The sequence below is a fragment of the Hemiscyllium ocellatum genome, chromosome 10 (assembly GCF_020745735.1).
Source record: "Hemiscyllium ocellatum isolate sHemOce1 chromosome 10, sHemOce1.pat.X.cur, whole genome shotgun sequence".
Classification (NCBI taxonomy): Eukaryota; Metazoa; Chordata; class Chondrichthyes; order Orectolobiformes; family Hemiscylliidae; genus Hemiscyllium; species Hemiscyllium ocellatum.
In genome coordinates this window covers 58,756,776-58,783,915 of record NC_083410.1, presented here as the reverse complement: position 1 = coordinate 58,783,915, position 27,140 = coordinate 58,756,776, and the positions used below count along the sequence as shown (strand labels likewise).

Sequence of the window (27,140 nt, the reverse complement as noted above, 5' to 3'; positions counted from 1 at the left end):
CTTTTATGTACCCTTTTTTGCTCTCCTCATTTCCTTTTTAATTGCACATTCTGTACTCCTAAAGGGCCCTTGGTATCTTAAAAAAAACTCCCTTGTTCTCTCTATTCACTCCTGTATGGCCATTGATATTCAGGGTTCACTGGATTTGCTGGCCTTACCTTTTTAACTTTATTGTAGTATGTTGGCACTGTACTTGCCACGTTTCCTCCTCAAATGCATCCTACTGTTTTGACACAGATTTACCTAAACGTATCTGATCCCAGTCCATCTGGTTCATACCTGATCTTATTAAAATCACTCTCTCGCACCCCTTCAACAGGTAGATTTGTGAGGACAAAGTCAAGATGTTTTTCTCCGTTTTGTTTGTTCTTTCAATACCTGCTGTAACCCAGTTTGGCAGATAAGTTCTCCTTGACTCTGGTAGTTTGATGCTTATTAGCATTAATGTTAAGGGTATGTGGTTGGGAGAGACCAAATCCTGAGTGAGACGCAGCCACAGGATGTGTGCTTTTTGGGGATTTGGAGCTCAGTGGCAATTTGGTGCAAAGGGGAAGAGGTGGTTTTTTCCTTTTGTCTTGTGTTTTATAGTTTCTAAGGTTTATTTTGTGATTTTATTGGTTGCAAACAGTTGCATGGCTAAATAAGTTCAAGTTTAAGTCATAGCAGGTGGGATCAGCGAAGTTGAAGTGATCTGTCCTATGTGAGAAGTTTGGACCCTACAATGTCCTTGATGACCATTATATGAAGTGTTCCCAACTACAGAAAAACTAATTGTGTTTTAGAGCTCATGTAGCATCTGGAGACATTGGTACATTTGCCAGGCTAAATATTATGTGGATGGCATGTTTAGAGAGGTGGTCACAATGCTGCTCAAGGAATTGGAGGAAAGAAAGGAATGGTGATCACCAATCGGACAAAGGGAATAGGGCAGAAAATACACGAGTCCCATGGGTTCCCACTCTCAAATCAGTTTTCCATTTTGGAAGCTGATGAGAGTGCTGGTCCCTGAAGGGAATGTAGGTAGAGCCAAGTTTCTCACACCGCAGCAGCCAGACTATGCTTAAGGGGAGTAAAATGAAAGCAGGAGTGATAGTGGTAGGGGATTTATTAGTTAGGGGAGCACTATTTCTGCAACCGTAGACGTGACTCCAGGATGTTGTGTTGCCTCCCTGGTGTCAAGATCAGGGATTCTACTGAGCGGCTGCAGAGCATCCTGAAGGGAGAGGGTGATAAGACACAAGTTGTGGTATATGTTGGTATCACTTAAGTAGAATAAAGTCATGTAGTAAAAGATTAGGGGACTCGGCAGCAGACTAAAGAGCAGGACCTCAAAGGTTGTAATTTTTATATGCTAATGGTAGCGAGAACAGAAATAGGAGAATATGGCAGATGAATGCATGGGTCAAGAGTTGATTTTAAATTCCTGGATCACTGAGACCATTTCTGGAGAAGGTGTGATCTGTACAAGCATGACAGTTTTCACCTGTTTGAGGAACTTAAACTAGTTCAGCAAAAGGAGGGCACAGAGTTTAGTGCAACATATTTTAGTAAGGGATCCAAGGCAGAGGGAGTTCCACCATGTTGAACTTGTAGGGAATAAGGGAAAGCTGGATGCCCTCTACTTTAATGCTAGGAGTATTGTATGGAAGATGGAAAAGTCAAGGGTATGGATTGACCATATGGAATTGTGATGATATTGCTATCACAGATGTGGTTGAGGGAGGACTGTGTTGGAACCCTCACTGCTTTATCATTTTGATTTGTGAACTGTGAGCTGAGAGCTAAAGGTAATCTTTGGATCAGGAGCAGCAGTTTGTATTAAAAAATGGTGAACAAACAAAAATGTTACTTGTTCGTGAGGTTAGGCCTGAAAGTTAATTGCAGGTGGTTTCTTGTTAAAAGTGCTCTATAGATGCTTTAGTTCCAGAATTGTCATTGGCTGAAGCAAATGGTAAATATTGAATGTTAACCAGGACCTTGTGCAGAGACAGAGTCTAGCCAGGAGAGGCCAGAGTTTGAACAGGTTTTGGACTGCTTGGGTCAGAAGGATTGTGGAAGAAAATGAGGACTGCAGATGCTGGAGAAAAGAGCTGAAAATGTGTTGCTGGAAAAGCGCAGCAGGTCAGGCAGGATCCAAGGAGCAGAAGAGTCGGCGTTTCGGGCATGAGCCCTTCTTCTGAAAGCTTTGGTGCAGAGGTTTGATTGTTCCCTGGTTGTCCTCTCACCAGCTACTTACTGGAAGTCCAGACAATGGAATCTGTTGTCAGAATTAAAGGAATGTTCCTTGGAGCCGAGTGGAAACTATCATTGTCACAAACCTATATGATGCCATATCCTATACAATAGGGATTTTGGAGTCTGCTAAAGTTAACTGTACAGTTATGTCACGATTAGACTAGATGGCCCTTCGGCCCAACAAGTCCACATCGACCCGCCGAAGCGCAACCCCACCCATACCCCTACCCCTTACCTAACACTACGGGCAATTTAGCATGGCCAGTTCACCTGACCTGCACATCTTTGGACTGTGGGAGGAAACCGGAGTCAGTCACCTGAGTCGGGAATTGAACCCGGGTCTCTGGCGCTGTGAAGCAGCAGTGCTAACCACTGTGCCCCCCACAAATTATTTCTTTTTTCCTTTTGATTCATCTATTAATGATATGTCTGTCACTGTGTGAGTGGGGACTAGACTTAGAAGACTTGGTATAAATTTAAATCAGACATTAATTAGTTCTGCTAAAGCTATTGTACTTATTAATAAATAATTAAATCTTTTGTTTACGATATAGACCTGGTGTCTGGTATTGGTTAATCACAGTTACTGTTTATTCAAGTGTTTGATTAGGAATTGTTGGGATCAGTGTTGAGAGTTACTGAGAATTTTAATTCTACTGTGTTGAAAGTACAGAGACGGACGTGGCTGATTTGATTTAACTGTCTGTTTCCATGTCTTAGCAAGGTACAGGATTGGCAACTCGACATACTGGTGTATCGGATCTACAGGCAGGACAGAGAAGGGTGTAAGAGAGGAAGTTGAGGCAGTTCCTGAAGTAAGGGAGAGTTTCAAAACAGGCTTTGTGGGTAGAGATTTAGAATTAAAGGGAACAGCTATACTGCTGGGAGTGTATTGTTGGTGATAGAGAAGTAGATATGTAGACAATTCACTGAGGTATATAAAAGCATCAGAAGGGTAATTATATTAGGGGATTTCAACTTCCCCAACATTAATTGGAACTCTTTTGTAAAGGGTTTAGAGGGAGCAGATTTCTTGAAATGTCATCAGAGCTTTTCATGTCAACGCTTAGAAGGTTCAGTAAGGAATGAAGCAGTGCTGGAGAACAAAGCTGGACAGGTGTTTGAGGTATCAGTGGGAGAGCATTTTACTGATAGCGATCACAATACTATCATTTTAAGTTTGTTATGGAAAAGGAAAAAGACGGTTTGCAAAAAAAGTGTTTAATTTGGGGGAAGGCAGATTTTATTAACCGAAGGCAGATTTTATTAACCTAAGGCAGGATCTGACCAAAGACTGGGTACAACTACTTCTCTACAAATCGACAGGAGAACAGTGGGGGGCAATTTAAAATATAATTGGTGAGATTACAGGTCCAACAGGTTGCTTTTAGGATGAAGTATAGGAGCAACAAGCTCAGAGAACCTGAATGTCTAGGAATATTCAGGATTGGATAAGAAGGAAAAGAGGTTTTCAACAAGAACTGCAGATGATGGAAATAAGAAACAAAATCTGAATTTTTTTGGAAAATCTCAGCAGGTCTGGCAGCATTGGTAGACAGAAAAAGGTTCACTGGACCTGAAACATTTAATTCTGCTTTCTGTCCACTGATGCTGCCAGACCTACTGAGATTTTCCAGCAATTTCAGATCTTGGTTCTGGCTTTTAACAGGTACAAAGGAAGAAAATCAACAGAGGCTTGTGAAGTATAGAAAGTGCAGGGGGATCTTAAAGTGATTTGGAGATCAAATTGGGGCATGAAAAAAACTGGCAGCTGAGATTTTGAAGAATCTCCAAGATATTTTATAAATATATCAAGGGGAAGGGGAGAACCAGGGAAAGAGGTGGGCTCATTAGGAACAAAGGGCATTAAGGACAAAAGGACAATTGATGCATGGAGCTATAGAACATTTGGTAGGGTGTTAAACAAGTACTTCACATTTGTCTTCACTTTAGAGAAGAAGTAAATATGTTCAGAATTAGGGAAGAGGGATTGTGAGCATGTTGAGTAGCTTGACAAAAGGAGTGAAGAGGTTTGGAGGTTTTACTAGGCTTAAAGTGAATAGATCGATAGGTCCAAATAAGTTATATCAAAGGCTGCTGTGGGAGACGATGGACGACTTTGAGAATCAACCATTATGCTGCAATGTCCTTTGAATAATGGAGGTCCTTAAACCACATATCAGCTTTCACTGGCATAATCAAGCTGCTTCTGCTTCACTTTAAATTGTAAATGTCCATAGCTTTATTTTTCTACTCCCGTTACTGACAACAATATCATGGACTGAAAATGTGTTGCTGGAAAAGCACAGCAGGTCAGGCAGCATCTAAGGAACAGGAAATTCGACGTTTCGGGCATAAGCCCTTCAGGAAGGGATTATGCCCGAAACATCGAATTTCCTGTTCCTCGGATGCTGCCTGACCTGCTGCGCTTTTCCAGCAACACATTTTCAGCTCTGATCTCCAGCATCTGCAGACCTCACTTTCTCTTCCAACAATATCATGGAGTCAGAGTCATAGTCATAGAGATAACTGCACGGAAGCAGACCCTTTGATCCAACTCATCCATGCTGACCAGATGACCTGTCTTAACTTAAGTCCCATTTGCCAGCATTTTGCCCATATCCCTCTTAAACACCTCCTATTCATATATCCATACTGATGCCTTTTATATGTTGTAGTTGTACCAGCCTCCACCACTTCCTTTGGTAGCTCATTCCATACATGCACTGCCCTTTGCATGTAAAAGTTGCCCCTTAGGTCCCTTTTAAATCTTTGCCCCCTCACCCTAAACCTACGCATTCTAGTTCTGGATTCCCCACCCCAGGGAAAAGATTTTGTCTATTTATCCTATCCATGGCTCATGAGTTTATAAACCTCTAGGGTCATCCCCCCCCCCCCCCCCCCCCCCCCCCCCGCCTCCCCCACTACCCCATGCCAACCAGATACCCTAACCTCAGCTGGTCCCACTTGGCCCATATCCCTCTAATATAGGGGCAAACCTCAAGTCTTTTTGTTCAACAGAAATTGGGTGGAAAAAAGCTTCAATGAAATGTTGTTTGCCATTCTCTGTAGGCTGAGAGCTGACCAATGAATGTAAATGAATCTCAGGAATTAAAATACAGGTAGTATGGGACAATGAGTAACTTCCCTGCCTCTGAGCCAGTCACTCTTGAGTTCAACTCCCATTCCAGGACTTGATGACCAAGGGAGGAGTTCTCAAACTAATTCCTTACAACATATGCAGGTGATAGAATGTGAGAAATTCCTTGTCAGCCATATGCTGGACTGAGAGGGTTATCCAAATTCATAGCACTGGATTAGAACATCCAAAAATGTTGTCACAACATGCCTGACTCCTTGGGCTAGTAGGCTCAGTTGGCTGATATGGTTCAGATTTCCGTCAACAGATTTAATCCACATTGAAGCTGAGATGACTTGGACCTGCCTCCTTGTCTTACATGAGTTAGACTTACTTTTGGGCATTGAACTTGAGAAGAAGAAATTAAAATAGCCTAGTACTGAAGTTCATTTCCAGTTTTAGATTTTGCAGTCCCCTCAACTGACTCATTTGAAGTTTTATGTGAAGGTAATTGATTTATTCCAACGACATTATTAAAAGTCTTAAGGATCAAAGCCTATGTACTTTCTCTTTTAAAGTTGAAAATCCCAACGCTGGAAGGAAATCAGTATTGTGTTTGGAGCTTTATCACTGAAAATGGAGCCATGATAATGATAGAAATAAAGCCATTTAAGTTTCTTGTACTGCTAAACAAAACAAAATCATGTCTGACTTTTCTGCTTTAATATACCTCTAAATCTTAATTGTAGTACTTGTCTTTTTCTGCAGTTGTTCTAAGATCTCAGTATGTGGTATTTTAGCTGCCTATTACAGGCTTAGCTATTTTGTGTGTATGATGAGGCTGGCAACCTGATGTTACATGAACAATGGTGTTTCTATTAGATTGAAACTGCTTAAAGAATATGGAGAAACCTGTTAGATTAGTGGCATCAGATAGTGGAGATTATTGGGTGGAAGAAGTTTGTTGAATAATGATGATGGGTATATAATTTTCTTTTGAAGGAAATTTGCTGGAAAACAAAAGCAGCTTGGTAAATGAGAGGGTGGTATATCATTTATACTCATTCAGCTTCCTGTAGAATGTCAGTAAAATTAAACCTTAAAAGTTCAAGGCATTTTTTAGAATTCTATATAGTTCACATTTTCACAAATGGCGATTTTCCTGATTTTATTTTTATTTCATTGATCAGTTAATTGGTTAATGCTGCTAGTCATTCTGACAATGAAAGTTCTGAATTGTGCCTGTACTCAAATTTACTATGAAAATTGCAAGGTGAGATAATGAGTCAGCAACAGATCTTTTATCTCGAACTAAAATCATTTTGTGCCGTACATATGGGGAATCACTCCAGTTCCAAATGGACTTGATGCACTGCAAGGATACTTGTCCATTACTTGACGTTCTCTGTCAGATTTTTAATTTTTAAAAAATGGTAAACAGATTTGTTCAGTAATGGTAATCTAGTTAACCTAATCAATTCAATATAAAACTCTCCATGTTGTGCAATGATTGCTGTCCTACAATACTGAATATGAGTTATTAGGCTTTGTTAATGTTTTTTGTTTTAATTTAAGTTGAATTTCATATCTCTTATGGCAAGTTTAATTTTGAAAGTATTTTGGCTGAGTTTCATTTTATCAAGTGATCAGTTATAATCATTTTCTGTGTGTAGCCTTACCGTTGCTCCATAGGCATAAGTTACCTTACATAGAGTAAAAATTTGTTCTACTTATATGTATAAAGTCCTCAGCTGCAATGTTCGACCCAGGTTCAATATAGTTTCAAATTTGCTGCTGTAATGGATGCTATTATGAGCTTGCATTAAATAAGCATTTTCACCAGAACAGGGACTTAACGCTGACCTGATAGTACCTGCTGGTGCATTTTCCAGCCTTGAACACTTGTTAAACACAGGGTTTTCATGTTTTTTAGTCAAAACAAGTAATTGACTGTGAAATACACACACTTGAATTGATATAGAACTATGTTTTAATCTTGAAAAGGAAGCTTTTGTTTTACAGCAAGCTTTTTATCTGAAGGCTTAGAATATTTTAAGCAGAACACACTTTTTTTTTACATATTGGCTGCTTTCTGTTAATTGTACTATTATTGGTTTGAGTAGAAAAGTAGTGATTTTTCTAATGTTGAAAGATGCCTCAAGGCTATCTACGCCTGACTCAAAATGCTGAACAATAAGTGCTGATATGTTGGTTTTTGTGCATTATAATTTAAAATTTTTTAAAAATTGTTTGCCGAGCATCTCTTCTGATATCAGTTTGTCCTAAAACACTTAAGAAAATCATATTGTGTTGACATATGTTAGGTACTATAACTAAACTGTAAACATGTGACCATGAACAATTAAAAGCCTGCTTTTTTCAGTTAAAAAAGGCAGTTTCTTCGCAAAATCACTTCAATGCTCTGCGATTTTTCTTGTTCAGTTTTCTTTCTACATAACTGAAGTCACTAAAGTTCAAAACAAACAAAGAGCTTGCATAATATGTTACTTAACAATCTCAAAGTGCTTCACCAGCTACTTCAGTATTTGGAACGTCTGATCACTAATGTAGGAAATCATGGGAATTAATTTATACTCAGTAAGAAGCATTAAGATGAATGACGATTGTGGTGTTGGCTGAGGTGAAATGCCTTTCTAGTAGGTCTGTGGGATACATGGAGCTTGCGTTGAAAGTCTCATCCAAAAGTAATTGAGCTGATTAAGTATTTTGTTCTCAGGTCTAAGAATAATATTTCTTAATTTTTTTTCCTTCAAAATTTAGTATTCTAGCTTCTACTTCTCTAGCTGGCACCTTCCCAAGCAGTCGGTCCATGTTACTCTGAACAGCTAGTTGATATAAGTCTTCCTGTCTTAGTCGCATTTTTCTCTTTCTGCTTGGTCACCTATTTGCGTTAAAGAGCTCTCTTCTCTAAGCCTTACATTGCATGCAGGGTTGCAGTAAAATTGTGTGAAGATCTTTGATCTGTTTTAATATTTATTGCTTTTTTTTATTGGTAGTAAAACCACATCTTGATGTTTGCCCAGTGGTTGGTTTTCATTTGTGCAGCTACGTGTGCTCACTGTTTGAAGGACATTAAATGGTGCTATTGTTTGGAATCCAACATCTTGTGTACTGTAGCTTAGTAGGGAAGCACAGGTTGTCATTTAAAACTATTGTTTCCAAATAGATGATTGGATATTGTGTATAAAAATTGAGTATGATTTAAGATATGAAAAATCGCTAGTCTATGCTAGTCTGTGGTCCAATATGTAGCACAGTAGGTTTTAGTTCTTTTTGCAAGGACTTTTATTATAATTTGCAAAAAGTACCTGTAATTTTTATTGTTGAAATATTTTAGTTTTAATAGATTTTTCATCATTTATCTGTCTTCATAGTAATCAGTTGGATTTGTCAACCCGGATGGGATGTTTCGGCGCAGACTTCCAATAGCTTTTATAAGTAGCAACATTTTTTTCGCAATTTAGTTTAGGAAAAGAAACACAATACTAGGAATTTCCAGTACATGTATTTTTTTTTAAAAAATGTCTCTTTTCTTAGTATTGTGTGGATTAAAACTTTTCTTAAAATCTACAGGAGACTTTACAGCAGTTAATTATGATGTCTCTACCAAATGTCCTTGTTCTGGGCCGAACCCCTCTCACAGGTAAGTTCATATGATTGTAATACAATTGTTTAATTTGTAATGTTATATGATGAAGAATTTTTTTTAAATTAAAGATTTAACTTCAACCAGCTATAAATCTGGACAGAACTCTGAATTTCTGTGGTATGCATTAATATTTTTAACTGGTTGTAGAATCAACTGGCAACCAAATATCTATTCTGTAGGAGTCTTCTTCGTTTATGTGAGCAGTTGTGTATACATAGTCAAAATGGCTGAATAAATTAAGAGTTTTTTTGTGAAAGTGTAATTACATCCAACTCATTCTTTCCCTACAAGGTGTGAGTTCTGTAGTGCTTTCTAGTTGTTTGTAGATCTGCAAGCATATCTGTGATGTTAAAGAATTCCTAAGATTGATTTGTTGGATTTAGTTCTGCAGAATCTTTGTAATTAAAGTCATCCAAATCTAACACTATATCATGGAAGTTTACAAATGTCATTGACACAAAACTTCAGTTCAGCATTATAGAGTCATTGAGATGCACAGGTTGGAAACAGACCCTTCGGGCCAACTCATCCATGCTGACCAGATATCCCAACCCAAGCTAGTCCCACTTGCCAGCACCCGGCCCGTATCCCTCCAAACCCCTCCTATTTATATACCCATCTAAATGCCTCTTAATTGTTGCAATTGTACCAGCCTCCGTCACTTCCTCTGGCAGCTCATTCCATATACGTACCACCCTCTGTATGAAAAAGTTGCCCCTTAGGTCCCTTTTATATCTTTCCCCTTTCACCCTAAACCTATGCCTTCTAGTTCTGGATTCCCCGACTCCAGGGAAAAAACTTTGTCTATTTACCCTATGCATGCCCTTCATTATTTTGTAAACCTCTATAAGGTCACCCCTCAGCCTCCGACGCTCCAGGAAAACATCCCCAGCCTGTTCAGCCTCTTTCTATAGCTCAAATCCTCCAACCCTAGAAACATCCTTGTAATTCCTTTCTGAACTCTTTCAAGTTTCACAACATCTTTCCAATAGGAAGGAGACCAGAATTGCGCACAGTTATTCCAACCGTGGCCTAACCAATGTCCTGTACAGCATTGAAAATAATTATTTTCAGTGAGCATTTCACACCATGTAAACTTGTTCTTTGTTTACTTAAGTGAGATATTCTGCAAATGATATAATCTTCCAGCTCAGCGAGCAAACCTATATCTGTATTCTGCATGTTGCTGTTTTAATATTTTGTTTTAGTATTAGCTGTATGCTCCCTTATAAATAAATCTATTCATTTTAATTTCACCTTTTGGTGGTGAGTATTTCCCTTTTAAGAGGAACAGAAGTGAATATATCATGATCTTGGTTGTAAATTTCATAATTAAGAACATACCTTTAGCTCCTCAAACTTCCTCTATCTTTCTTTTAGATTATGTCTGATTTGCATCTTCGCTCTCTATTTAACCAACCTATCTCTGTATCCTTTCGTACCTTTTTGTGTAGGTGCAGGAGTAGACCATTCAGCACTCCCAATTCTGTGCCACCATTCAGTGAGACCACAGCTGATCTGTAGTTTTACTCCATGTATCTGTCTTGGCCCATATCTTTAAAACATTTTGCTTAACAAAATTATATCCATCCCAGGCTTAAAATTAACAACAAATCCTGCATCTGCTGCTGTTTGTGGAACCATGATGCAAACATTTTGGTAGGGTAAATCCGTGCATGAATTCTGCACTTAATGGTAAAGTCCTGGGGAGTGTTGCTGAACAAAGACACCTTGGGATGCAGGTTCATAGTTCCTTGAAAGTGGAGTCACAAATAGTGAAGAATGTGGTATTCTTGCCTTATTGGTCAGTGCATTGAATATAGGTGTTGGAAGGTCTTGTGACTGTACAGAACATTGATTAGGCCACTTTTGGAACACACTATTCAATTCTGGTATCCCTTCTCTAGGAAAGATGTTATGAAACTTGAGTGTGTCCAGAAAAGACTTACAAGATGTTGCAAGGCTTGCAGGGTTTGAGCTAAAGTGAGAAGCTGAATAGGCTGGGGCTGTTTTCCTTGGAACATTGGAGGCTGAAGGGAGACCTTTATCGAGGTTTATAAAGTCATGAGGCATGGATAGATGAATAGTCAAGGTCTTCTGAGAGTAGGGGAGTCCAAAATCTGGAGAATATAGGTTTAGGGTGAGAGGGGAAAGATGTAAAAGGAACCTAGATGGCAACTTTCATGCAGAAGGTAGTGTGTGTATGAAATGAGCTGCTAGAGGAAGTGATGGAGGCTGTTACAGTTACAATATTTGCAAGGCATCTGGATGGGTATATGAATAGGAAGTGTTCAGAGGGACGTGGGCCAAATTCTGGCAAATAGGACTAGATTTATTTAGGATATCTGTTGATTTGGATGAGTTGGACGGAAGGGTCTGTTTTGATCCTGTATCTCTCTATGACTCTATCTACCACCCTTTTTGTGTAAAAATGCTTCCTAACATCGCTCATTAATGGCCTGGCCCTAATTCTCAGACCACGCCTTTATAGTTGGGCAGCACAGTAGCTTTGCTGCCTCAGCATCAGGGGCGATTCTACCCTCTGGTAACTGTCTATGTGGAGTTTGTACATTCTCTCCCATTCTGTGTGGGTTTCTTCTGGGTGCTTCGGCTTCTGCCCACAATTCAAACATGCAGGCTAGGTGGATTGGCATTGGGAAATGCAGGAATATAGGATGGGGAGGGTGGGATGCTCTTCAGAGGATCAGTATGGACCCAAAAGGCTGAATGGCCTTCATTCCTAACTGTAGGGTTGTGTTATTCTGTGATAGTTCTAGAATCCACAAGCAGTGGAAATAGTTTCTTTGTCAACCCTGTCTTTTCCTGTAAATATCTTGAAGGCTTTGAGCAAGTCACCCTTAACACTCTAAATTTCAGAGAAAACAGGCCGAGTTTATGTAATCTCTCTTTAGAACTTAATCTCTAAAGTCCATGTATCAATCTTGTAAATTTACATTGTACTGCCTCCAATGACAACACATTGCTCCTAAGGTGTGGTGCCGAGGTCTGGGATTTTGTATAATGCAGCACATTTGCATGCTTATACTCCAGACCTCAGTATTTAAAGAATAGTGTTCCATTAGATTTCTTGATTATTCTCTGCATTTGTCTGTGACATCTTAAAAATCTATGTGCCTGAGCCCTCAAGTCTCGTTGAACATTCACTGCATTTAACTTCATACCATCTAGAAAGAATCTTGATCTAACATTTTTCAGTCCAAAATGGATAACCTCACACTTGCTTACATTGAATTCCATCTACCACAGTTTTGCCATTCACTTAGTCTATCAATATGCCTTCATGATTCTATGCTATCACCTCACTGTCTACAATGCCACCTAACTTTGTGTCATCAGCAAATTTGTATATATGACTTTCCATGCTGTTGTCCAAGTCATTAATAAATAATGTGAATAATTGAGGCCCTACCTCAGATCTTGTGGGACACCACTGACCACATTCTGCAGGTTTGAATATCTGTTTATTATTCCTACTTTCTGTCACCTACCACTCAACCAATTTTCTAGCCATGTCCGTCACATTTCTGTGGGCTTATACCTTAGTCAACTGTCCCTTATGTGATACTTTATCAAATGTTTCTTGACATCTGTATAAACAATATCCAGAGACATTCCCCTGTCCACTGTTTTAATCACTTCAAAAAATTCAGGAAGATTTGTTAGGCATTACCCACCTGTCATTAATCCATGCTGGCTTTCCCTGATGAACTGAAAATGTTCACGGAGTTTATTTACCCCAGCCTTGATTTATGGACTCCAATAATTTCCCCACCACAGAATGTAAGCCAACTGGTCTGTAAACCCCCTGATTTCTTCTTTGGCTCCTCTTAAATAACAGTGACGTGCAATTTTCCATAGCGTTGTGTGTGTGTGTGTTGAAAGGCACTAGTTTTCTATTGTTAAATGTTTCTTTAAGCAGCCTTCATTTTTCTTCAGTTGTTTTACACATTTAGCAGATTTTCTAAATTTACTGTCTCATCTTGTCAAAATCAACCTACAGATATTCATTTATTTCACTTTCAAACAGTATATTGAATTTGATTGCGTTAGGATCACTATTTGACAAATGTTCATGCACAGTTAGGTTACTAATTATATCTTCTCATTAATAAGTTCAGTGTTAGTTGTTGCATGCAGGTCGCATTGCTTTAGGAAACGATCCAGGACACTGCAGAATTTCACTACTTTTTTGACTTGTCTCTCCCAATCTATGTTAAAGTTAAAATCCCCAATTAATACTACACACTTGCCTCCCTCTAAGTTGACTCAGAAGCTATCAAAAGATCTCAATGCCAAAATGACCATCTTCCAGTGATTCTTCATCAGACAGAAGCAAAAACTCCAAACTTGTGTCACTTTGAAATTCATGGGTGTTTCATCTATGCTGCCAGTGTCACAAAAGAGGATCACTGAATATTTCAGTTGCTGATGAAAGCCATTTAGCCCATTATATCTGCGCTGACTTTCCAAAAAAAAACTCATTTAATGCCACTCTCCTGCCTCTCCCTGTAACTGTGCACATTGTTCCTTTCCAAATAACCATCTAATTTCCTTTTTAATTGAAAATGTCTTTACCATAATTGGTGACAGCACATTCCAGACTCAAACTAGTTAGTAAAAATGTTACTCCTCTTCTCACTTAGAGTCATAGAGGTGTACAGCCTGGAAACAGACCCTTTAGTCCAACCTGTCCATGCCAACCATACATCCCAACCCAATCTAGTCCCACCTGCCAGCACCCGGCCCATATCCCTCCAAACCCTTCCTATTTGTGTACCCATCCAAATGCCTTTTAAATGTTGCAATTGTACCAGCCTACATCACTTCCTCTGGCAGCTCATTCCATACACATACCACCCTCTGTGTGAAAAAGTTGCCCCTTAGGTCTCTTTTATATCTTTCCCCTCTCACCCTAAACCTATACCCTCTAACTCTGGACTCCCTGACCCCTGGGAAAAGACTTTGCCTATTTATCCTATCCATGACCTCATAACTTTGTAAACCTCTATAAGGTCACCCCTTAACCTCTGATGCTCCAGGGAAAACAGCCCCAGCCTGTTCAGCCTCTCCAACCCTGGCAAAATCCTTGTAAATTTTTTCTGAACCTTTTCAAGTTTCACAACATCTTCCCGATAGGAGGAGGCAAGAATTCCAAAGGTGGCCTTCACTGTCGTACCTATCTGCAACTGTACTTTCAAGGAGTTATGAACCTGCACTTCTTTGCTGCTTTTGCTAAGTTCCTTAAATATTTTGTTCTCCATCCTTTCACAAATGGGAACATATGCTCGCTACCTACTCTGTACAGACCTCTCATTAATTTGAAGACTTGTATTAGAGGTCCTTCAAGTTCTCTCATTAACAATCCAAGCTTTGAAGTGGAAAGGTTCAGAAACCCCAGCGCGAAACATCTAGATTCATAGTACGTGATAGGCTATAATTTTCAAAGTTTGTGAGAAGATTTGTAGCTCGGGTGCTCGTTGTTGTGGTTCTGTTCGCCGAGCTGGGAATTTCATCCCCTGTCTAGGTGACATCCTCAGTGCTTGGGAGCCTCCTGTGAAGCGCTTCTGTGATCTTTCCTCCGGCATTTGTAGTGGTTTGAATCTGCCGCTTCCACTTGTCAGTTCCAGCTGTCCGCTGCAGTGGTCGGTATATTGGGTCCAGGTCGATGTGCTTATTGATTGAATCTGTGGATGAGTGCCATGCCTCCTAGGAATTGCCTGGCTGTTCTCTGTTTGGCTTGTCCTATAATGGTAGTGTTGTCCCAGTCGAATTCATGTTGCTTGTCATCTGCATGTGTGGCTACTAAGGATAGCTGGTCGTGTCGTTTCGTGGCTAATTGGTGTTCATGGATGCGGATCGTTAGCTGTTTTCCTGTTTGTCCTTGCATGGGATTTTGTACACTACATTGGTTTTGCTCATGCTGGGTATCGGGTCCTTCGTTCTGGTGAGTTGTTGTCTGAGAGTGGCTGTTGGTTTGTGTGCTGTTATGAGTCCTAGTCGTCGCAGTAGTCTGGCTGTCAGTTTGGAAATGCTCTTGATATATGGTAGCGTGGCTAGTCCTTTGGGTTCCAGCATGTCTTCGTTCCGTTGTCTTTCCCTTAAGCATGTGTTGATGAAATTGCACAGGTATCCGTTTTTGCCGAATACATTGTATAGGTGGTGTTCTTCCTCTTTTTGCAGTTCTGGTGTACTGCAGTGTGTTGTGGCCCTTTTGAATAGTCTCTTGATGCAACTTCTTTTGTGTGTGTTGCGGTGGTTGCTTTCGTAGTTCAGGACTTGGTCTGTGTGCGTGGCTTTCCTGTATACCTTTTGTGGTGAATTCTCCGTTCGGTGTTCTCTGTACCATCACGTCTAGAACTGGGAGTTGGTTGTCCTTTTCTTCCTCTAGTGAATCGGATTCCTGTGAGTGTGGCGTTGATGATCTGGTGTGTGTTCTCTATTTCTGTGTTTTTAATGATTACAAAGGTGTTATCCACATACCTGACCCAGAGTTTGGGTTGAATTTGCAGAAAGACTGTTTGTTCTAATCTTTGCATTACCGCTTCTGCTATGAGTCCAGAGATGGGTGAGCCCATGGGTATGCCGTTGATTTGTTTGTATATTTGGTTGTTGAATATGAAGTGTATTGTGAGGCACAAGTCCAGTAGTTTGAGTATGCTGTCTCAAAGCGCTTAAAAAATGCATTTTGCCAATACACAATCTTTACTTTCCCTCTCTTGCAATTGAGTCATTGACCAAACTCCAGCTATGTCAATCTATCCAATCATGTGATGTCCTCATTGTTCACTTATAAAGTGATCAGGGACAGCTTAATGTTTAATGTTTCATTATATTTCTTTCTTTATTGTTAATTACAATTAACAGAACTGCAGATTTTTACACAATATGTTGACCTATTTGAAACTACCTATGTATAGTTGAATTATGGTGGTTAACTGTGATGGTTGTTTTGTTTCAGAACAGGGTATTGAGGAGATGAAGAAACTGCTTTTGCTTCTGCTAGGCTGTGCTGTTCAGGTTGGTAGTGTTTGTTTATTTTTTCAATTAAAAATTAGCTCTTCAATTTATTTTTGAAATTCATTTCAAGTTAAAATTTGTCAAGACCAAAGAATATTAAAATGAAAAGCTCTTTTAGGGTATATTATAACATTGAATGTTCTCTGATATGATTTTATTGTTTGTTGTATCACTATGCTTAATGTGAACCCACCTGATGATACCTTTTCCCTATTTTATCTTAATCAGTTATTTTGGTTGGTAACAGCATAGTCAAATTACTTCTGTCTTTTCCAATTGGACAATTTCAAAAAAAAATCTGCAAAAGGTCACAAGGAATTCTGAAGGTCGCAGGTGTTGTAGGGAAAATCACTAGTCTTGGAATCAGAGTCTGGATTCAATGACAGAGCTTATTGTACAAGGAAATACCGGTGTTCCATGGAGAGAAAGACACGAACAGCACAGTGGTCAGCTGTGACTCTTCTCTCAACCTGAAGCACATGTCAAGATACTTTAATACATTTTGTGAAATAATAGGTCAGTGATGAGGTTATTGTCTCTGTAACATAATTTGTTGTAAATAATGCAGAATCGTTGATAGTTTTGTTGCAGACATTGTCAGTTTCAGTGCAGACATTGTCAGTTTCAATGTCTGCGCGGAAGTCCATTAATGTAGGAATGGGTGCTAATCGCTCTTCCGGAGAAAGACGATTACTGCAGCCCTGGCTATTTGCACTTTGTATTGACCCCGTATCAAGCTGTTAGCATTTCTATCAATGGTGTTGGCTGGACCCAGATACTTCGGCGGGCAGTATACGCTACTCATGTGTATTCTCTTCCCCCACCCACCTTAAACTAAATCATGAGGTTGTGAATGCATTGTGCTGGCATTCTGGTGGCACCCGGCAGTGTCTGTGTTTGCACTGCTATCTCTCTCCATCTTGTGTGTCAAATGGCCAACTTATGGTTCAGCAGCCATCTTGTGTCTGTGTGCCTAGTGTCACCCTATGCCGTGCCATCTCCCACTTCACTGGTCAGGTACATAAAGGTAGTTATGGGATGCTTATGTTTATTCCACAAGACATAGAATACAAAAGCAGAGAGGTTATGCTGGAACCTTCCAAATTATACCTCGGTTTTCAAATAGTAAGAGGTGAATAATCAGGCCACATAGCCTTCTACCTTTCACCTTGAATCTAAAAGGTGAATAGAACTAACTTTGTTCACCCAGAGAGCACTGGAAGTCTGTAACTCGACTGCCTGATAGCTAATTGAGTCAGAAGTCCTCACTGTTTAAGCTGTATTTAGATATTCACTTGCAGTGTTGTAGCCTGCAGGGCTATGGTCATGAACTGTAAACTGGAATTTATGTAGTCAGATCTTTATTGACTGGTAGTAATATGATGAGAAAAATGGCCTCCTTCTGTGCTGCAAATTGTAAAGCCCTTGTGGTAGTGAGTTCCACATTCTTGCTGCTTTTTGGTTAAAATATTTTCTTCTAAATTTCCTATTGTATTTTTTGGTGGCCATCTTTAATACTGCTCTTTCTTTCAGGGCAAAAGTTTTCTCCATCACCAAGCCCTCTTGAGTTTTCATAACTTTGAAAACCACATGGCAACATTGTACACTTGTACACCGTACTTGAGTACATGTGATAATCAAGTCTAAATCTAATACACTCATTATTATTTTTAATCTGAAAAATAAGGTCCAGTTTGTCACTCCTTTCCTAACATATGAATCCGGGCATTTTTTTTATTGGCATCCATATGAATATACTCTGCACCCTTTCTGAATTTTTTTTAAATGTGACAACTGGAACTGCTCACCAAGTATGCTTTAAGCATGTTGTAAATAAATTTCAATTTGCACAACTTTACAGCTTTTCTGCCTAATCTCTCTAGAAGTTAAGACTTGTTATATTGGCTTTTTTATGGCTTTACTGACCTGTAACTTTTTGTGATTTGATATGTTTACAATTGAACATCTGTAATTCATGTACCTACCTTGGTCTTTACCTTCCAAATGATCACCCTGCACTCTTCTGCTGCCCCATTCTTCCTTCCAAAATTCACAACTTCACATTTATCTGTGTTGACATTGAGTTGCCAGTTATTTTCCCAAATTTATTCATGTCCTCCTGTATTATATTGTAATCTCTCAATATTGAATAACCCTTTCCACCACCAGTTTGGTGATATATACAAATGTATTTATTGTGTTTTTGATTCCAATGAGCAAATTATTTGTGTAGTTTGTTTCATTTGTTTGTGGAATGTGAGCATTGATGAAAGGACTATTATTCATTGTCTGTCCCTAATTGCCCTTGAGAAAGTGGTGGTGATCTGCTTTCCTGAGCTGCTGCAGTCAATCAAGTGCAATTGGGAATAGATTTTCAGGATTTTGACCCAGTGACGACAAGGAACAGTGACATAATTCCAGGTCAAGATGGTATGTGGCTTGGAGGACAACATGGTGGTCTCCCATTGCTTCTGCTCCATTTATCCTTCCACATGGTAGAGGTTGTGATTTGGATTGTGCTGTTGAAGTCTGGGTGAATTGCTGGAACTCATCGTGTAGTAGATATACACATTGCAGACACTGTATGTGGTGGTGGAAAGAATGAGTGGTGAAGATGGTTAGTGGAAGCTGTTCTGTCACCCAAGTAAGTGGAGAGCATTTCTGTCACATTTCACACTTGAGCCTTGTAGATAGTAGACAGGCGTTAGAGAGACTGGAGTATGTGTTTCATACTTTCTACTCTCTGACTTGCTGTTGTTGTAGCAGTATTTCTATAGCTAGTGTTATTCATTTTTTGATCAATGGTGACTCCTGGGATGTTGTTCAAGGATATGGTAATGCTATTGAAGGGAAAAATGGTAAAATTCTGAAAAGTGTTGGTTCCAGCATTGATTCTTATGTAACACCACTTCTGTCCTTATGCCCCTCAGACTTTTTGTCGTTATTCCCACATCCATTTTTGTCTTATATCCGGCTAACGATCCTTGCTGCCAGTTGTCTCCTGACCCACATTCTCTGACCTTATTCATTATTAAGGGTCTTTGAATATTTTTAATGTTGCGCATATATAAAGTTATGTGCTAATCAGTAAGGTAGTTTGCTTCTAGATAGGCGCAGCAGGCTTGCTGCGCTTTGACCAGCAGCGCATTTTCGGCTGCTGCGCTTTGACCAGCAGCGCATTTTCGGCTGCTGCGCTTTGACCAGCAGCACATTTTCGGCTCTGCTCTCCAGCATCTGCAGACCTCACTTTTTACTGCTAGATAGGGTCAACTCTTTCGGAGCAAGTAATGCTCCATCTCTGTGAATCGGAATGGATTGCCCAGGTTCCTCTGAATTTTCCACATTTTGATGAGTCATTTAACAGTTTTAGATTTCAATCTGAGGTTTTTTTTTGTGCATTACTATCAAACACATGAAAAAGTAATGAGCCTTACCTCTGTGTTTTATTGGCCATCTTTTATCATTCTCCAGCTGTGTTTTGTAATTTCAAGTTGTTCTGCTGTAACATGTGTTTCTTCAATGCAATTTGGCTGTAATGCGATTGGTGAATTAGTCATGGACAGGTGCAGCGTGGAAAGACCCTTTGGTCCAACTCGTCCATGCCGACCACAGATTCCAACCCAATCTAGTCCCACTGCCAGCCCCTGGCCCATATTCCTCCAAACCCTACCTATTCATATACCCATTCAAATGCCTTTTAAATGTTGCAGTCATACTAGCTTCCACCACTTCCTATGGTAGCTCATTCCATACACCACCCTCTGCATGAAAATGTTGCCCCTTATGTCTCTTTTATGTCTTTCCCCTCTCACCCTAAACCTATGCCTTCTAGTTCTGGACTCCCCCACCCCAGGAAGGGACTTTGTCTATGTATTCTATCCATGCCCCTTGTGATTTTGTAAACCTTTATAAGGTTCCCCGCTCAGCCTCTGACGCTCCAGGGAAAACAGCCCCACACCATTCAGCCTCTCCCTACAGTTCAAATCCTCCAACCCTGGCAACATCCTTGTAAATATTTTCTGAACCCTTTCAAGTTTCACAACATCCTTACAATAGGAAGGAGACCAGAATTGCATGCAATATTCCAACAGTGGCCTAACCAATGTCCTGTACAGCCGCAACATTACCTCCCAACTCCTGTACTCAGTACTCTGACCAATACAAGAAAGCATATCAAACACCACCTTCACTATCCTATCTACCTGCGACTCCACTTTCAGGGAGCTATGAACCTGCACTCCAAGGTCTCTTTGTTCAGCAACACTCCCTAGAACCTTGCCATTAAGTGTATAAGTCATGCTAAGATTTACTTTCCCAAAATGCAGCACCGCACACTTATTTAAATTAAATTCCATTTGCCACTCCTCAGCCCATTGGCCCATCTGATTAAGATCCAGTTGTAATCTGAGTTAACCTTCTTTGCTGTTCACTATATACCACCAATTTTGGTGTCATCTGCAAACTTACTAACGATACCTCTTGCGCTCAAATCCAAATCATTAATATAAATGATGAAAAGTTGAGGACCCAGCACTGATCCTTGTGGCACTCCACTGGTCACAGGCCTCCAGTCTGAAAAACAACCTTCCATTGCCACCGTCTATGTTGAGGAACAAATTTTTAAAACATGAACTCCCGTTGGTTATTATGCAATTCCAATCCCAGTTATGTTAAGTCCACTCTAGATGTTTACTTCAGGTCAAGCAAAAGAGCTGGAATATTGTTGATGTTTTTGAGGATGTTTTCGAAATTATTGCTGGAGAAAAGATTTGGATTTCAAGATTCTCCTCATTCTAGACAATGCACCAAGCCATTCTCTCGCCATTGATGAGTTTTCTGAAAACATCAGAGTGCTATTTCTACCTCTGAACGCAGCCGTTCTCATTCAACCCAAGGACCAGGGTGCAATGGCAGCTTTTAAAGTTTATTATTTAAGGTGCACATTCAGGAATAGTAGTAAGGACAGTGTTCTTCAATTTTGGAAGAGCTTTAACATTAAGAATGCTATTGACATCACTGTTGAGGCCTGAGGTGGTGTCATTAAGGACTACTTGCATGCAGTTTGGTGGAAACCTCTCCCAGATTTTCTCCATGATTTTAAAGACATTGAATCATCAAAGGAGCTTCCAGCAATCAAAGAACATAGTGTTGCTCTTGCAAAGCAATTTGGATTTGAAGAATTGGAGACTGATTTACAACTTGTTGCTGCGGGGGAAATTGAAGCTTGAGATGGAGACTGAAGTCCAGGATGCAGTGCCACGAGAACCTTCCACTTCTTTCTTTTCTTCTGTCCTGAGGGAAGTTGAGAAGCAGTTGCAGCTCTTGAAGACAATGACTACAATGCAAGATGTAGTAAGATAGCAGTTCATGGCATAAAGTCTTGTCTGGCACCCTATGAACAGCTTTTTCATGAAAGAAGAAAGATGGCAAGGCAGTAAAAACTAGATGCCTTTTTTAAACCAACCCCCCCAAGAAACAGTCTGAGGACAATGAACCACAATGATCCACTTCTGAACTAAATTTCTTTTTCGTTGTAACTCTGCACCCAGACTTGTGCCTGAAAGTAATGATAATGTTGATGATGACCCTCAGCCCCTATATTAACACTGCACTATGTAACTTGGCAAACTCAGAAACCCCTGAAAGTGTTAATTTTATTGTATTATTTCATTAAAATATATGATTTTAACATTTACTTAGACTGTGTTATTGTTTGCGTTAGGCTGACTATTGTTTTTGTTTTGATTGTTTTTTACTGATACTTTTGGTGGTTTGCCCCAGCCCTCTTTTTCCCAGAGGCTCTGATATTTCTATTGTGCAATTTTCTGTAACATGAGGTTGCACGATAATGCAACTACTGCGTTACAGCAGAACAAACTGTATATCAAAGTGTTCAGTTACCCAGTGATTATATGCTTGTAGAAATTGTTTAACTTTGCATTTAAACAACACCTTTATTGAAGTGGTGTATTCTCTCGTTGAGCTCACAACCTTCATTCCTCTTGTCTTTGCTCTTCCAAGGCCCCCCTCCTTAGATCAGTAAACTCACCTTGCAGTCATCCTCCACCTCCAGAAAGCAAGCTTACATCAGCTTATTGGAGGATGAGGGTGGAGTTCCTTAGTCTGAGCAGAACCTGAGTTCGATCAGTGTTCTAGAACTCCGAATGTTTTGTTGCCAGTGTTGTATTGCTTGACTTGCGCTGCTTTTCACAATGCTGTTTAGGATGAATCTATTGTTGTAAATCTTGTAGAATCATAGAGATCTACGATAGTCTAACTGTGACCTAACCAACATTTTATGCATTTCCAGCGTAACCTCCTGTTTTTAAACTCTATGCCTCTGCTAAAAAATTTCTGTTATTTTTTAAGGGGGTCACCTCCTGTACCTAAAAAAAAATGAATTTGTTAACAGTCTACTTTTATTTTGTTCTAGTGCGAACGAAAAGAAGAATTTATTGAGAGGATAAAAAGTCTTGATTTTGATACAAAGGCTGCTGTTGCAACTCATATTCAAGAGGTATGTTCAGCAAATACAGAACAGTAATTTTATAACTTTGAACTATTCGTAAGGTGTTTGCATGTAAAGATGTTGATGAGAATATCGATATTTCAACTATGAAGCCATTCATTCTTCAGCCCATCGTCCTCTTTTGCCCCATCCCTCAAAAAGAAAGTTGTAGAAGCCCACACATGAAGTGTGGAACATGAATTATGGGAACACTGGAACCTCTGTTCAGAAGTATTGGTCCTAAGGCAGCACTCCAAAATTTGAGGTAGTGCATAGTGGAGAAAAGATTGTATGCAGTTATTTGATTCACATAATCAACCAGAATTGGTAAACTAACTTGTTAATTAAGGAACTACTTAACCACGTTTCTTTCTGATTTTATTTGAACTCCTTGTTTTAAGTTAAGTACTCTTACTGTTATTTTCTGGATTCAAGCTTTGTTCTCTGTTGGCGGGAAGTAAAGGCATGTTTGCTTGGAGGGGTTCTTGTGAACTCAGAATAGACATCCCTTAAAGTAACAGTCTTCCATACTTTGTACCCACCCCATATAAGCTTCAGTTATAACTATATCTTCGTGTTATATTTGTTTGTGCATTGTACAATGGAATACAGTCATTCCTTTGTATCCATGCGGGTTCTATACCTGAAAAGCCCCACAAACGATGAATTTGCCAGTGCGGAGCTTAATAATTCATGGTAAAAATAGTGTAAGGTTCCCGGACCTCAAAATTGATTTTTTTTTTTGCCAGTTTTTTTTGTGTTAAAATAATGAAGGCTAAACCATCTGAAACAAAAGTTAATATAAATAAAGTATTGAAACCAATTCAAGTATATTATGACTGACCGATAAAGGCGAGAAGTTCTGTGTATCAGGGCTGCACATTGCTGGGGGAGTTTATGGGTGGTACCCATGCCCCGGCCTCCCTATGTCGTCCTCTTCTACTTCCATCTGGCACTGGTCTTCAATATGTTCATCAACCCCAACACCTCTGCCCTTGCTCGTTGAGGGGAAGAGCTACGTACTGGATCATCTCAAAGTGAGAGTGAAACGGGATTGCTATGTAAGTGAAGGTGTTTATGGATGGGTGAGATTTTTCTCATGAATTTTGAATGTTTAGTTTCTTTTATTTTATATTTATGATTTGTGAGTTCGCAGGTAGAGGAATGACTGTGACTAAATATGTGACAAAAATTCACTGATTAATGTTCATGTCAAAAGATATTGATTCTTAAATTTGAAGTAACATTGTACACAAATCACTGCTGTAAAAAGCTAGGTGTTTTTTTTCAGCTTTGTTTTATTTTTCACAATGCAATGTCAACAAATACTGTTAGGTGTCACTCTAAATTATAATGCATTTTTGTGTTATAAAGGTGACTCACAATCAAGAAAATGTCTTTGATATGCAGCAGTGGATGGAATTAGCTGATCTCTCCCGTGAGGACCTTAATGTCTTTTTCAAAAAAATGGCAATTAATCTGAAAAGGCTTGTGGATGAAAGAGATGAGCAATGTGAGGTACAGTGGCAAATACTATTCTAGAAAATTCTCAAAATTGACTTAATTTAAATGCTGCAAAAAATGTAGCTGGAAGATTACAAGATATATGGCGAAAAACTTCCCACATTTCCATTACTTATTTTCTGGCAGCGGTTAATTTTTCAGTGGCTAAATCAATTTTAAAAATGTTTCACTAGTAACATTTTAGTTGGTGGGTTAAGACCTGTGTCAAATGAGGCAGTAAACTGAGACTGTAATCTTCTGATTTGATATGTACACTGGTCTCCTCAGTGCAGTTTTCTGATAATTATGCAATCTTTCTGCACCATTGTAAAATTGATGTCTGTCAAAATTCTTGCTGGCCTTATGTAGTAAAGTTGGGAATTACCAAGATAGTTGTCCTTATTGGTTGTGTTAACTTTTTGACAAAAGATTGGGAAAACAAAATCATTTATATGAATGTTTCTCCAGTTTTCAGCAATCTTGCACCAAAGGTACAGTGTCCATTGTGTGATGCTCCCAAGGGAATTCCCATTGTTAATTTCTTATAAGTGTGTTCTTCAGGATTTTGTTTGGAGCTTCTATTATTATTATTCCTGACGAGGCTACCAAATTATCTCTCCACCTGATTAGGGGCCAGTAATGTTTGCTTGCTAGTTCAAGTAGACGAAGTTTGAGATCCGAGATATGTAATAAGAGAATAAAACTACAAGATTGCAAGCTTTTGTTCAATTCAACTAAACTTCCCTATATAAGGTAAAACAAGCTAAAACTATATATACAACTTACACTCAATACTCAGCATTTATGTAAGCTAATTGTGGGTAAACAAACTTTGGTCAAATACTCCAACAACCACATGAAAAAGCAGATGTTGTAAAGACAGATTCCCTGGATTTCTCAGTAGACCCACCTCAATGTTGGGTGTCCCTGAGGGTCTAAAAATCTCATTAAATTATGTCTTTTCATTTTCGAAAGTGCTTCCAATTTTTCATCTTGCAAAGATTTAAACTTGAAACTCTCTCAGAAGCCACTCTACCGCTGACTACCTCAGTAACTGCTCAGACCCTGGTGATTCAAGCTGTTCCTTCCAGGTTGTTTTTCACTAAATTCCCAAGGCTGAACTTCAACACTACCACTACTCACCAGTGTGATTCCAGCTGTTTTCCAGCCAGCCATCCTCATGATGTCTGTCAAAATTCTTGCTGGCCTTATGTAGTAAAGTTGGGAATTACCAAGATAGTTGTCCTTATTGGTTGTGTTAACTTTGACAAAAGATTGGGAAAACAAAATCATTTATGTGAATGTTTCTCCAGGGTATTTCTGCCCTGGGTATTACCAAATCTCAAACTTCCTTTTCTGCTTCAAAGAAATGTTACACGTGAATTTATTTTACTCCCATTCTTTGCAACACAGCTCCTCAGAGCCATCCTCAACATTTCAGCTGCCTGGTCACACCTTCTTTATCTGCTTTACTCTCTTTAGCATAGATGCAGTGACCTGCCATCTTTTCAGGATTTGTTCCAATTCTGGACTACCTGGAGCATCCTATTCCTGTTTTTAAGCACTTCTAAGTTAAGAAGTTTGCAGATGACACCAAAATTGGAGGTGTAGTTGACAGTGAAAAAGGTTACCTCAGATTACAGGGATCTTGATCAGATATGCCAATGGACTGAGAAGTGGCAGATGGAGCTTAGAGTCATAGAGATGTACAGCATGGAAACAGACCCTTCGGTCCAACCTGTCCATGCCGACCAGATATCCCAACCCAATCTAGTCCCACCTGCCAGCAACCGGCATATCCTCCAAACCCATCCAAATGCCTTTTTAAATGTTGTAATTGTACCAGCCTCCACCACTTCCTCTGGCAGCTCATTCCATACACATACCACCCTCTGATTGAAAAAGTTGCCCCTTAGGTCCCTTTTATATCTTTCCCCTCTCACCATAAACCTATGCCCTCTAGTTCTGGACTCCCCCATCCCAGGGAAAGACTTTGTCTATTTATTCTATCCATGCCCCTCATAATTTTGTAAACCTCCTATAAGGTCACCCCTCAGCCTAAAACGCTGCAGGGAAAACAGCCCCAGCCTGTTCAGACTCTCCCCGTAGCTCAAAACCTCCAACCCTGGCAACATCCTTGTAAATCTTTTCTGAACCTTTTCAAGTTTCACAACATTTTTCCGATAGGAAGGAGACCAGAATTGCACACAATATTCCAACAGTGGCCTAATCAATGTCCTGTACAGCTGCAACATGACCTCCCAACAGAATGATTGAAGTGTAGGACTTGATGTGAAGTAGGATGGTAGAGTTTTATGAAGTTAAATTTTCTGAAGGATTGACCCCAGAAGGCTGCTGAAAGAAACCTGGAATAATTTCCATTACATAACTGTCCAGAAAGTGAATAAGTATTTTAGTGACAATGGATTGAGGTAGGAACAGAGTTGGGGAATGTTAAGAATGTAAAAAATGATTGTCTTAATGTGTAGAGTGGAAATGAAGGAAAAATGTGCATTTATATCATTAACATTAAAGGGGATGCTGGAACAGAGACCTGAGGGAGTGTACATAATTCCTTTGAATGTAGGAGGGCAAGTTGACAAGGTTGTTAAAGATGTATGAAAATAGAGGCAAAAAGTAGGAAAACAAGGATGTTATGCAAAATGCTTAATCAAAAATTAGTCAGAGATTACACTCCACTTTTGACTATGGTGGCTAGTTCTAGGTGCTGCCCTTTTAGGAAATGGCTTGGAGAGAGTGCTGAAAAGATTTACCAGAACAATGCCATGGATATGGAAAGTAAGACAAATTCTTCCTAATATGCCAGTTATTCCCGTGAAGTAGAAAACTCTGGGTTATCCTTTAGTAATTTTTGACAGTGACCTTTGAAGTTTCATTAATGGCTATAAACTCTTTAGTTCATTGTTCTGGCTTCAGATGTACATGGGCTGCTTTACCCTCCGTCTGCTCCCATAACTTTATTTAAGTTTTAAGCTAACTCATCAATCTGATACTTTTTACCATAAAAGTCTGTGAGAACTTTTGCAGATTGTTGCAACAACTACAAGTTATACCAAATCTTCCAACTGCTTTTCCCTTGTAAAATC

The 27,140-nt window shown here is 39.5% G+C and overlaps 1 protein-coding gene across 6 annotated transcripts in view; it reads left to right on the top strand.

Moving 5' to 3' along the window:
• Window positions 1-27,140, top strand: part of LOC132819773 (girdin-like) — a 378,017-nt gene that overhangs the window by 56,922 nt on the left and 293,955 nt on the right. For all 6 annotated transcript variants that reach the window (XM_060831525.1, XM_060831521.1, XM_060831524.1 and 3 more), the window contains exons 4-7: window positions 8,909-8,978; window positions 15,964-16,022; window positions 22,456-22,539; window positions 23,905-24,048. In XM_060831525.1, coding sequence (XP_060687508.1) covers window positions 8,909-8,978; window positions 15,964-16,022; window positions 22,456-22,539; window positions 23,905-24,048 — 357 coding nt within the window. The remainder of the gene's footprint in view (window positions 1-8,908; window positions 8,979-15,963; window positions 16,023-22,455; window positions 22,540-23,904; window positions 24,049-27,140) is intronic.